This window comes from Notamacropus eugenii, chromosome 1 (assembly GCF_028372415.1).
Source record: "Notamacropus eugenii isolate mMacEug1 chromosome 1, mMacEug1.pri_v2, whole genome shotgun sequence".
NCBI lineage: Eukaryota > Metazoa > Chordata > Mammalia > Diprotodontia > Macropodidae > Notamacropus > Notamacropus eugenii.
In genome coordinates, this window is record NC_092872.1 from 198,672,928 (window position 1) to 198,687,277 (window position 14,350).

At 36.3% G+C, this 14,350-nt stretch overlaps 1 protein-coding gene across 3 annotated transcripts in view; it reads right to left on the reverse strand.

Annotated features, from left to right (window-relative positions):
• The window catches only part of CACUL1 (CDK2 associated cullin domain 1), a 75,261-nt gene that overhangs the window by 60,057 nt on the left and 854 nt on the right, over positions 1 to 14,350 (reverse strand). For all 3 annotated transcript variants that reach the window (XM_072623880.1, XM_072623876.1, XM_072623872.1), the window contains exons 2-3: positions 3,541 to 3,667; positions 19 to 121 (exon numbers count right to left, since the gene is read on the reverse strand). In XM_072623880.1, coding sequence (XP_072479981.1) covers positions 19 to 121; positions 3,541 to 3,667 — 230 coding nt within the window. The remainder of the gene's footprint in view (positions 1 to 18; positions 122 to 3,540; positions 3,668 to 14,350) is intronic.

A 14,350-nucleotide genomic window follows, 5' to 3' on the forward strand; every position in this document is an offset into this window, starting at 1 on the left:
GATGAGGCAATTCCTTACCTGCAGCTCCTTTGAGACTCTCTCTAAGTGGTTAGTTATCTTTTTAATCAGATCACTATACATCTGTTCGGAGTGCTGCTGGCATACACATTTATACACACAGCTGCAAAAAAACCAAAACAACTACTTTAACAGTGAGGCACTTGCAGCAACTTAAAGCAACTATGCAAATTAACTGTAGCCAAAAGAAAATTAATTGAAACCTTAAAAAATTGACCCCTAATAGGTTTTTGCCTTTTGCCCTCAAGCAACCTTTATACCCAAAATGTTTCTAAATCTAAGGTTATATTAACACTTGTAAAAATGTTGGCTATTGCGCACAACCAAATTGGGGGGTGGAAGAAGAGGCACTCCAAGGGAATCTAAATCTCTGACTATCACTAAGAGATTACTTTCTCCTTTCAAGAGTACCAGAACAGCATCTGTGATCAGTAGAGGATTTTAACCATTATAATAGCAATCCTCTAAGTTACAAACTCTTGGAACACAGCATGATCTTAAAATGTTTGTTTCCAAAGAAAAAATACACTTTAGTTCAAACAAGTAATTACAAATGCTAGGAATCACTGCTCCAAAATTAATTATCCATTCCCCCCCAAAGACCACTTTAACCAACATGCAGCTTATAAAGTTAGACTTTACAAATTAAACGTATAGCTGTTCATGAGAAGGCAATGTTCGGCACAGAAGAGGCTTTCAGTCACGTCCCACTCTTGGTGACCCCATTTGGGGTTTTCCTGGCAAAGACACTGGAATGGTTTGCTATTTCTTTGTCCAGTTCACTTTACAAACGAAGAAATGAGGTAAAACGGGGGTTAAGTGACTTGCCCAGGGTCACACAGCTAGTAAGCTTCTAAGGCAGGATTTGAATTCATGACTATTATACATTAATAATTGTGTCTTTTTGTAGTTTTTCTGTCAGTTTATCACAGTTGCTAGCCATACCTATTGTCCATGACCCTCATTACCCCATCATTCTAATTTACTGCTTCTCAACTGTAAAAAGTCAGGAAACCAGGCCATATGCAGCTTTAACAAGTATGGTTGAGAAGGGTCAACAGAACTAGAGCAAACTTTTCATAGGCATAAAAATACATAATCATAATTTCTAGTACTGCATTATTCCAAAACTGAATGCCTGGCCACCCCAATTTCTATAGTTTCCTAATAATGACAGTATTATTCTAAGCAAGGTTAAAAACTCAGAATCATCTGCCCCTTCTCTTCTTAATACCCTACATAAAATCAGTTGGCAAATACTTTCAATTCAACCTCACCAAGCGTTATCCCAGTTATTTCTTTCCTTTTACTTTAGCTGCCTTCAACCTAATATAGGGTCTTATTTATTATCTTAGGAAAATGGAGTAAATTTTTCATTCCCTTTCCTCTCACCACTCACTTCTCTAATCCATCCTCCACTGCCTGACAAAGTAATCTGATCACCTCAGTCCTCAGCTCAAAAGCCTTTAGGGAGTTCCCCATTGCCAATCAAAACAAAACTTCTCAGCCTGAAATTTAAAGCCCTCCATAACTTGAACCCAATCTATTTATGGTCTTATTTCACACTCTATCCCTTTATACAGTCTAGGCATCAAATTGGATTATGCACCATTCCCCAGTTCATCTGTACGTGTGCTTCACCCTATGCCTAAAATGCCTCATTTTCAGTTGCTGAAATCCTTCCATCCCTGTAAAGACCGGCTCAGACACACACTCCACCATGAAGTTTTCCCTGATCCCTCAACTATAAATGAGCCCCTCCACTTGCATTTCTTATGCTGTTCTGCATATGCCTGTCCTGCACTTGTATGTTTATTAATGTGTTCGTGTCATATACTTCTTAATATAAGTTCCTCGTTGGAAGGGGCTATGTTGGATTTTCATCTTTGTACTGCTTTAAAAATAGCAAACTGTTACTTAGTAAATATCTGTTTAACTGAATGAGCTTGTGGAAGCTATGTTTGTGAGTTCTTTTTTTACTCATACCTATGTTCTTAGCAACGTTCTAGATGGTTGAATGGGGTGGGAGGGGTGGCCGAAGGGGACTGATTTCCAGACAAACTAGATACTACTTTTCTTTAATATCTGTAAAGCAGTTGCTAAGTGAAAAGTACCTATCAAATTTATCACCCATCTTGTTTTTAAATTAAATTTATCATACAACATGAGCTACGGCTATAAGGCAACCTTTCTGTCTCAAGTCATCCAGAATCTTAGAAGCTACTAGGAGCTGACTGCATAATGTGCTAGGAAAGTGCCTTGATATCAACTATGCTAGGTACTCCTATGAGGAATTACAATCTTCCCTACTTTCACATGAGAATTGAACATAAAAGACATTAAAAGGGACCTAGCCTGGGTCTCATGAACTGAAGAAGATAAATAATATTTGTAAAAGACAACAAATCTTTGGGAAATGAATATAATCAGAAAGTAATTAGTAGGAACATAGACCAAAAGAGAAAAGTTTCAGACCACTATCCTTGTCAGCTACATAAGAAGGTGATTCTAAAGTTGAACTGACAGAGGAGTTTGGAAGCAAAGTTATGTTGGAGAGTAGCTAGTGTTGGACTAGCACAATTGAACTGAGATTCTTGGCAGGTGATTAAATTCAAATTATAATACTTGGCTTCATGGGGAGCTCCCTGAGGGCAGAGACTGTCTTTTCCCCTTTTTTGTATCTGCAAAATTCAGCACATGCACACAGTAGGTGCTCAATTAATGTTTACTGCCTAATCGACTTTCACCCAGAGTCACCCTGGACTCCTACTCTTTGTCCTTGTCCAACACACCGCCACCCAGAGGAACTTCACTTCTGGAGTCCTTTCCCCTCCTCATCAGTGTCTCCCTATCAGTACCACCATTTGAGGAAGGATGCTAGCCTGCTTCACTTCATTCTTGCCCAAACTCTCTCCACGTCTTGTGTGTAGCATTATTACACTCGGACAAACTTCCCTTTTCTCAGCTCAACCTGTGTGTCATCTTTCCTATCAGAATATAAGATCCTTGAGGGCTACAAAGCTCCTGTTGTTTGTCTCTGTTTCACCAGCTCTTAGCACAGAGCCTGGCACATAGCAGCATGTTTTTTTAATATGTACCTGCACTAAGACTGTGCAAGGCTAATTAGATGTACATGTCACACATTTCAAATAGAACAATATTCACAATGGCTATTCCTATAAACCTGGGAATAAAGAACCTGGCTCTTATACCCTTAAAGGCTGGAAAAAAACCAACTTCCTCATAACAGAAAAATTATAGTCAGCCACTAGCAGCACTAAGATTTTAAAGAGCTTCAAATCTAGAGAGAGGAACTATGATATCTGCGAAGAAAGTAGGGTTAGGAAAAAAGGGAAGGATGAAACCTCAGCTGAAGTAGAATTCAAGACCTTCAAGAAAGCCTTTGGGTGAGTACTGAAAATAAATTTGTGGTTTGTGGAATTGACCTAATACCCTACATATATGCATTAAAAATTAAGTCACATTTAAATTACAATTGAACCAAGAAATAGATGGTCTTACCTGTATATCTGTTCATATGATATAGGGATATAGTCACCAGGACTCTGAGTTAAAAGCTGATCTATGGCACCATCCAATTTTGGCCAGTATGTGCTCTTATAATCTTCAATAGTTATAACATTCATTACTAAAAATACAAAAAAATATATATCATTTTCATCTACTGCGTTTAAAATTGTTAAACATTTCATTATAATACTTTTAAATATATCTGATCTTCTCCCCACTTGTTACACTTTGTACTCTATGAATTAATCTTGGCTCCACTCCTAACTGGTACCCCATTTCAAAAGACAACCTCAGTGATTTGAAACTACTGTTATGCCTTGAAAGGAATTAAGATCTTGGAAATTAAACAGTTCATCTTTCACAATGAAAGTATTGGGCAAATTCAGCTGACACCATCAGTTTCTCTTGCTCCTTTTCCCAAAGCTTCAGATGCCACTAAAACATTCTCAAACTTGTTCATAATCCATTCACTGCCACTCTAAAGGCAAAGGGTCTGGGATAATTTGAAGACACAGTCTTGATAACTAACAGTCTTTCAGGATCCTGTGATAATTTGTGACACTATCTAAAGCAACTAACTCAGAACCCCTACAGGGGCTAACATTAATAGAACAGGGAAAAAGGTAATAAGGAAAGAATAACATTACTCTAACATTAGTATTAAGTTGACACATAATCTTTCTTTAACAGTTTCACTTCAAGCTCTTACTTTTTTAGAAAATTGTTTCATACTTTCATATAGTTCTAAAAAATAAGTCATTATTAGGCTCCACTCCAAAGATGAGATGGCTAAGAGGCTAATGCTCAGGATGAAACTCTAAGGGGCTGAGTTAAGTATGTACAAAACCTCCCATTTTATCATCTACATGATAAGCAACCAGACAATATCTGGTCACGTTAAAGGACACTGCTTCTTCTCAAACATAATAAAACCTACAACTTAAATATGAAAGCATCTTATTGAAGAGGAATGTAAGGCATTTACTAAGAAACAATATAGTCAAGTCCCATTACAGTAATATTGGTAAGTTTTTCATTCTAGACTTGACAAATATGCCACAATTTCAAAACCGCTATGTTTCAGGGATACTTCCAAAGTTACTTTTAAAAATGAAAACAGGAAGCACAAGTGAAAGTGAAAAACTTTAACAACTAACAAAAGCTATTAACTGCTGATAATAACTACTTTTAAAATGTTTTTATTTCCTAAGAGGCAGGAAACCAATTTGGTTGGGTCACAGTTTTCCTCACCAGCAGAACGAGGAGGTTAGACTATGTCTTTTCTGGCTCTGTTAGTGATCCTTTGTGAATGAACTATACATGCCAACTAAACTCCATGGTAACCCCTGCCCTGCTTACAGCTGTCTTGTTAGCACAACCATCAACATTCATCATTGAAAAAAAATGCTATCAGAGCAGCAGAATTTTAAAATGGTAAGTATCAAGAGCACAGCAACCTGGTTTATTTCCTACAAGAAATGGATTAGTTGATGGGAACGGTATTACTATCCAAAGTAGACATATCCATTTGGGAACAGATCTATATACCAAAGTCTCCAAACTGCACTTAAAATTAAAGTAACAATAAACTTTAAGAGTTTATTTCATTTGCTCATTCTCTAATTTTAACTTGACCACTGATTTTCTAAAACCTGTTGGCCCAGCTCATGCAACTCTGTATACTTGATATATTCACCCATAAAATAAGTCTTGAATTTTATACTTTTCTAGTAAGATTTTAATCTCACAACATTTTAATAATCTTTGACTTACTACAAAGGTCAAGTTTTTTTAGTTTACTATTTCTCTAAAAGAAAAAAAGGAGGTTATAATTTACATAATGGAAGAATTATTTTAAAAATTAAAGGTGAAGAGACTCAGCAAAAACACAGAGTTGCAGATGTGATTTCTGAGATAATTTTCTGAAGCCTCTTAAGATTTTTTTGACTTCTGAATCTCGATTGATTATCCAAACCACTAACAAAAATGTTAAACAGCACAGGTCTAAGCACAAATTTGTAGGGCAATCCACCGGAGACTTCCTTCCAACCATCACAACTGAGTCTAAATATTAACCCAATTCCAAATAGCCCTAACTATATTATAGGTGCTCAAGAAAACATTCTTAAATTCTTTATCAAAATCTAAGACCTATACCTACAACCATTTCCTTGATCCCAAATATATACATACATACACGTTCAGTCTGGCATGACCTGTTTTTGATGAAACTGTGCTAGTTCTAATAACTACTCCTTTACCAAATATTTACAAACACTCTCTTTAACAGGACTATGAAGTTATGAGAGGAACTGGAAGTTTTACCAGCCTATAGATTGTCATTCTTTTCTTTCATGAAAATGAGGATATTTGCACTTCTCTAATCTCTCAATATTTCTCTAATTCTCCATTATCTTTCAAAGATGAATAACTGAAGATGAGATTGGTTCAACAATCCCATCTGCCAGCTCTTTTAGTACTTAAGGATATAGTTCTTCTGGATCTGAGTTCAAAGAAAGTTATTTAGTCCTACTCTTTCATTTTATGGATGTAAACACTAACACCTAGAGATATTAGGGTCTTACTCAAAATCATAGGTAGTGTCTGAGTTGAGATTTCAACATAGGTCCTGACTCCAGAGCCAATGCTTTTTCCAATTGTACCATCAGTCCTACCTGTATGCTGAATTAAATCAAATCAAAGATTAGATACTAACTCCTAAATGGTAGCACCCCAAAGCAAATACTATACTCCCAAAGCAGTCTGACCAAGACAGAATATAGTGAAGCCATCACCTCCTTACTCCACTATGTATGGAGTGTACTCCACTTCTTTGAATGTAAGCTGAGATCACATTTGCCTTCCAGAATACTGTATCACACTAGTGACTCACAGTGAATTTGCAAGTTTACTAAACCACCCCTTAGTCTCAATTGCTCTCTATCCCTAACTCCCTTATCTTATATTCATGAAAGTAATTTTCCTGAACCCAAGAAAAATTCTTTGTATTAACCCCTATTAAATTTCTTCTTAATGAATTTGGCTTAATATTCTAGCCCAGTAGGATCAAAAAAACATAGAAGGGAGGAGGGCAGCAATAATTCATACATAAGGCTCCCTGTAGGGCACATAGTAACTTAGTTTTCAAATGCAATGTCGTCTATGTTTTATTGCATTTTTATTTATTTTGTTAAATATTTCCCAATTACATCTTACTCTAGTTTGGGCTGCAGTGGTGAGGATTTGAAGTGAGCATGTTTGACACCTCTGTTCTAACTCGTCAATATCTTGTCTCATGATATTAGTTATAACTAAGGTAAATAAAAAAAAATTAGCTGTTCTACTTCAAGCAGGGAGAGCTACAAGAGAGGTCTAGATAGCTCAAGTCCCTCATCCCTACTATAGCACACTACCATAGGCTTGTGAGTTATTTCTCAAGCTCCTCAAGAATTTCTTCTCGATTTCCAGATGAGCTATAAAATACTCCAATAATATTCTGCTTCTGCTTTCACTTCTTCGCCCAAATGATCTGTTCCATGCTTTCCCTCCTACATTTCCTTAAATTTGCATGTCTCTTTAATGCTACTAGCACATTACAATCATGAGTTCTCATTCTAATGATCAATAATGATAGTCAAATTTGTCTTCCTGCATTAGTATCTCTAATTTGATAAAATGTCAATAACTAATTTATCAAGAGGTAAAAACATCAATGTCTAGCTTTTTGTGTTTAGTCATTTTTTCAGTTGTGTCCAACTCTTCTTCATGACCCCTTTTTGGGGTTTTCTTGGCAAAGACACTGGAATGGTTTGACACTTCCTTTTCCAGTTCATTTTATAGATGAAGAACTGAGGCAAACAGGGTTAAGTGACTTGCCAAGGGTCACACAGCTAGTATCTGAGGCTATATCTAAAACTCAGGTCTTCCTGACTCCAGACTAAGCACTATATCCACTGTGCCAAAGGAATCAGTTTAATACCTTGTCTGTTTGTTGCATATCACCATGTGATAAGAACCTTAATAAAAAATGTTTACTAAATTACTCAGCAAAAAATATTATGTCCACAAGAGACTGTGCTAGACATGGAGGATACAAACAATGAAATAATCCCTACTCTCAAGGAGCTTATATTAAATAAATATTTATACAGTGTGAAAAGTATGGTTTGTTTCAAACATAACATCAGGTGATATTACACTTATCACCCAAGTGATTCAGATCAAAACAGTAAGCATTTATAAGAATAAATTTGGGAGTGTGTAGAGCTGGTTAAAACACATTTGCTATTTTATGAGGTTTTGGAAATGCCAGATTGCTAGTAATTAGGTAACGATTAAAATATAATTTATTCCAACATAAATAAAAGTATTCTTGACTCCCACACAACTTCAACAACCATTGCCAAATTAAATGTTTATATATCAAACAGTCTGAGGCACACACACATAAGTGGATGCCACTCATCTAGTAGCTAACTAGTTCAGGCCTGCCTGATAAACCAAGTTATTTGGGAAAACAGTGAAGGTCTATATAGTATCTTTCAGAATTGCCTAGATTTTCACAATTTATCACCTTTAAATTTTAAAAGATTCAAAATGGCTAAGCAACTTTAGCACAGGGAGCAAATCAATATTAAACTCAGAAATCATAGAAAGCTTTAATAACTCAGACTTAGTCTTAACTATAGTAGTTGACTCATTGCCATTAATTTATTTATACCAATCTAATCAATCTAGATAATCTCAACTGAAAACCAGCCAGTGGTCATTGTTAAATATTTCATGAAAAACTAATGTCATAATCTCTGAAATCTTTTGACTGTCATCAACATGTCTCATCAGGCAATGGCCATACAAGTGTAAACAATCTGAAATGGAACTGCAAGTAAGAGTTGCAAAAGCATGTCTTCTTCCTAAATGGCAAACGCAAAGGGAAAAAAAGAAATGGAGCAGCTAGAAATTATGACCCAAACAACATAATTTCATCCTCTACTAACGTTTTAGATCTACACAATCTGACAACAGTAAAGTGTTCATAATTTACAAGTGTCACCTTAAGTGTACAAAAGGCCTATTAGTAATTTTAACTACATTAGCCTCAAAACAAATTAATACTGGCCCCAAATTTAAGTAGGCTCATCCTACAGTCTTTGTCACAAATGTGATGACTTATCCACATCAAATCTATTCACCTGTCACATACCAAGGCAGCTGGAGTTGGACTCAAAAGCTTCTATGATCCCTTCCAGCTCTAAATCTGATCCTACAATAATGAACTAGAAAAAGTGTTTGGTTTCTGAGTTGGCTTTTATGATCTCAAGCAAAAAACCTCAACTTCTCTATATCTCAGCTTTCTCAATTGTAAATAAAATCCCAACAGGTTGAGCATTTCAGATATCTCATACAAGGGAGAAGAACCACCTAGGCTAAATAAAAATGTATGTGTTAAAGACTAGAAGAAAATAAGATTGGCTAGGTAACTCAGTACCAAATTATAGTTATTAAAGCAAAAAAAAGGGTAGTATAGATTCATACACAAACTCATAGGTTATTAAAAACTACCTAATCCAAACACCTCATTTAACAGATAAAGAAACCATGGTCACACAGTAAGCAAGTTCCTGATTCCAATACCCTTCCCACTACTCCACTATGCTTCTTTAGCCAGGTAGAATATTAAGAAAAACGTTTCTGGACGATTAACCAGAAAGTAATGTATAGGATAGACATAATGGAGGCTGGGTAAGAGAGCCATAAGATTATTGCAATAACATGCACAGAAGGTAAAACGAATGTTGGAATAGATGTCTTCTAAGGCCCCTTCCTGCTTTTTAAAGTCTAGGAATTTGGTCTGGAATGGGAGCACTGAGAATAAAGATTAAATTGGACACTTTCCAAAAGGAAGAAATAGTGAAGTACTAATGACAAGTTGGATACAAAGGATGAAAGAGAAGTGGTGTAAAGCAAAGTAGGAAGAAGCGTAAAGGAAAGTGTTGGATCTGAAATAAACTGAAATGGGTTTATATTCCAGTTCTACTAATTATTGTGTGACTTTCAGCAATTCACCTTACTTCTCTGGGATTAAGTTTTTCTCACTTGTAACACAAAAGAGTTAAGACTAGCTGACAACTCAAAGTCTGTTCTAGCTCTAAAACCATGATCCTGTACCTCCAACGTTTCTAACCTGGGAGACTAAACAAATGATAACTGACCACTGGGACAGTTAAGAACTGATTTCTAAGGAGAGAAGTAATTTGAAAAGAAAAATTCTATTTTGTTCCTAGGGGTCCCCAAATCATGTTAAACTCTTCAAGTATACTGTCTTCCTGACTGTTGAAAATACTGGATGAAAGTGCAGATGAGAAGGTAGAAGACAGAAATTTAGAGATCTAGAAAGAAAAAAAAATACTAGCAAAGGAGAAACAAGAATATGCTCTAGATCTGTAATTAGACAACTCTCTCCATCAACTTTAATATAATTAGATGAGGTCTTAGTAGATAAAGAAAAAGGCTATGGAGTTTCACACAAGTAATAAACTTCTAAAGTAGAACTACAGCACAAATCTCAAGGATCTAAGCCCACCTCTTACCTGCTATCTGACTGCTTCTCTGCAGTATCTCTCAAGAGGCTTTTCTCGGTCCTCAGTTTTCTTGACCTCTCTAACAAAACAGCTAGCTAACCTACGCCTCTTTGAAACTCTCTTCTCACCTGACTTCTGGGGTTTTGTGTTTGCTTGGTTCTCCTATTTTCTTTTTTTCAAACACGATAGAATTTCAAGGAGTGGATCAGTCAACAGTATCTGTTGCCACAGAGAAGTCAAGGAGAATGAAAAATAAGTAAAGTCCACTGGATTTATGAAGAAGGAAATAAGTCACTAATAATTTTCTAGAGAAAATAAAAATCAGAGAAGTAAATCTATCTTAATATATTATGTGGGCGAATGATAATTATACCTGTAGTTTATAGAGGGTTCTTTGTACAGAACTTGAAATAAGTTTCTTCACTTACACAGTCAGAATATTCTCCAGCTCTGATATATTCAAGGCACAAAGGTTAAAAGTTTTAGCTTAGTCCTTGCCAAATTTGTCACAGTCAGAATTTTAAAAGTAGAAAGTAATATTTTAAATGTCTTTAAAAATCTACATTATTTGTTTCCTTCTGATAATGAAAAAATAAGTTCTTTGACATTTATAGTACCAGATGGGATTCACAGTTGCATCTAAGAGTTAGGCCAGTAAAAGAAGAAACAAAAATCATTTATATCTTCTTTCCGCATATTAAAAATAACCATGCCCCATTTACTGGTCTTGCTTTTTTGCCAAGCTGCAAACCAAATCACAGCAGATATGTTGATAAGTCCCAAGAAAACAACAACAGTGACAAAAGCAGGCTAAGAAAGACTATTCTAAGAGGTTTCTTTATTTTTGCTTTTTTTTCGTAGCAGTATTGGATATAGAAATTCTAGACAAGGCAAAATCCTTGAGTTTATTGTAAAGTCATGGTTCAAACAAAATGTTTCTTAAGAGCATTGGTATCTGACAAGATTAAATGAAATTTAAAACTCTGGTATGTTACACACACACACACACACACACACACTCTCTCTCTCTCTCTCTCTCTCTCTCTCTCCCACTTCAGTCAGATCCTTTTATCCCCTCCATCTCCCTCTCCCACCAATGATGATAACAGCATTACATTTACATGAACTCTGGGTCCAAATTCTAACTCTGCTAATCAGTGACTTTGGGAAGGTCACACTCTCTTCGGGACTTAACTTCATCTGTAATAAGCTGGAGCTAGACAACTTTCTAAGGCCTTTTCCATATCTAAATCACATGATAAACATTTCAGAAATAGTCTGTAACATTCTATCTACTTGAAAGGCCTCAATAGACTTTCCTTACTCCAATTAATTCTTCAGGAGATAACACATTTGAAATTGCATTGAAAATATGCTCTAGTTCAGGCTTTTCTTTTATGATGTCAGACCTAACTTCAATATAGGTGTTTTCTGCTGAAGAGAAGCCTTGGAATTTGAGAAAGCTTCACCAAGTATTTTTAAGAACACAAAGCTGCTCAGGATAGCCTGCCACTTTCTACCACTGGCAAGATTATCATCTGAGTTCCCCTGGAATAGCTACTGTCCGACAGGACTTTGCACTTCTAAAATTACAACATGGTTCTTTAGGCAGCAATGCAGTAATGTAAAGTGAACACAATCTCTATGTGGTAGTCAGAGGAAAAGCACAAAGACCTTCACTAGAGACAAAGGTTCAACTTAAGTATATATTAAATTTGGCAAAAATAAACCAAAATTTACACATCATCTGAATTGCTCTAATAACTGCTTATCTCCATGGTACTAATTTAGAGGTGGCAGCATAGTAAGTTGGTGGAAAAATAGCATGACAGTACGTAGTAAGGCTGAGTCAGGCAAACATGGGTTCAAGTCCTGCCTCTGCCACATACTGGATAGGTTTAGGCCAATTCACAAGCCCTCAGTGCCCCAGGCAACTCTCTAAGACTAGAAGATGATGAGAAACTGCTTATTTGCATTGGAGGAGGGAGTTTCCTACAATGAAATCATAGGTCTTGTGCAAAAATTAAACAGTAGAAAGCAAATTGGATTTAGAGCTAAGTCCTGGCTCTGCCACTTAAGAGTTAGTTGTACAGTCTTAGAAAAGTTACTTCAAGTCTGTTTCATCTGTAAAATGGGAAAAATAAAAATAATGGTACTGACTACTTCTTGAGATTATGTACTTTCAAGTGCTTTGCAGCTATAAAGAGCTACACAAACAATTAGTGATAAATCTTTGCAGAGTAAATTTGGAAAATTAACAAACAAGTTCTCTGAGCTATAAGATAAACTGTATTATCTGCTAGAGTATGAAACATCTTTATATCAAAAATTCACTGCTAAATAGATAATATTTAATATTATCTATAAAATTAAGTCTCGAAAGTTAGAATATTAATAAATTCTTCTCTAGCTAAATCAATCTTTCCATTTCATAACACAGTCAATGAGGGAAAGTCAATCCATTTTTAGTCTATTTTACAATCATGCCTGAAGATACAATGAAGTAGAAACTCTCTTTGCTGACAATTGCACTAAAGACTAGACACACAAAAAGTGAATGAATTTACACTGTAGGCTGACAAACCTCAAGAAAGTCATAGATTAGCCTAAACCAGAGAAAACCAGAGAAGCAACACATGAAGGTCTCTGACGTTAGTTATGCAAGGCTGAAAGGAGTCATGCAAGCAATTTATTACCTAAATATTTAGGTTGCAATAATTTGCCAAATGTTGAGGTGAAAAAAGGATTAGGAAAGCTTGCATTTTGGGACTGGCAGATAGAGACCAACATGATAAGCTCCAGGTCGAGGTAGGCCCACAGAGCCTCCATACATGGAATTGGATACTCTGCAAACAGTACATGGAGCTTTTTCAGGTATCACCAGTTTCATCAGTGTCACCTTAGAGCAGGGCTTTTTAACCTCATGTCATGGACCCCTAAGAAAGTCTGGTGAAAACCTATAGAAAGCTGGTGAAAACTCATGGATGTTTCTCAGAATAAACTTTTAAATGCATAAAATAAAATAGGATTACCAAGGAAACCAATTACGCTGAAATAGGTTCTCAAATGAGAAAAAATAAGTTTATGGGCCCCATGTTTATAAATTCCTTAAAAATGATACTCAGTTGGCATAGGATCACCAACAATGATTTAAAATGCAGCCTTTTTCAAACTTAACTTTTTCAAATCCACCTGTTTCAAAAAGGTATTAATTATAACACAGCTCCACCGGACTAAACATGCAGAAAATAATTTAAAAGCAAAATATGTTATCTGGAGCAATGAAAAGGGCAACTATAAGGATAGAATAGGACCAAGAACTAACACTGAAACTACGTCAGTAGTGCGATACAGCTATAAAACACCTATACATAATATCAGCCAGTACACAAACCTGCCATCTATCAATCAGAAATGGAATTCAATCCTAGCCAGGGTTTTAAGCCACCTGGGAGACGAGGAAAGACATATTTGTTCATTAAGGTCTGCATGCATTAACTGACCTCTTTGCAAATAGATCGACTTCCCTACAACATGACGCAGAGAAATCTTAGTCAGGATTTTAACAAGTAAACCCAAACATTTTTTTCCTGAATTTCAGATCAAATTATTTTCAAGCATCTTTAACTAGAACAAAACCTAACAGAACCAAAACCACTTTCACGGCCCTTGGTTTTCACCCTTTAACTTTCCCTCCAACTTGAGGGCTTTTCATATTGCCATCAGTAAATATTAAGCATCCAACCAAGCTCTTCTTAGCTCTTGCACATGGCACAGTGTGAGAAGCACCAACCTGGACCCTAGTAGCAATTCAAGGATAAACCACTTTGTGAACAATCCTTTCCCACCACACCCACACAATGGAAAGCCACTTAGGCATCAGCATCATCTCAAGTGAAAATGAGGACTGAAAAATCTGCATAAACACTATAATTCAATATTTTAATTCAATCAAACACTTCATCTGCACAGCAAATTGGGCAATGACTAGCACTGCTGGACAAAACTGATTAGAAACTGAAAACCCAGCCTCCAAGCTGCTGTGCCAGGTGCCCTAAAGACAAGCCCCCTATGATAACGCCCCCGCCCCGCCGGACTATGAATAACTTGGTTATGACTGGCATCTTGGATTTAGAGAGGAGATCCCTCGGACCCCACGTCCGGATTTCACAAACAAGGAGTACACTACGCCTAACACGCTCCCCGGGGGGACCCCGGTC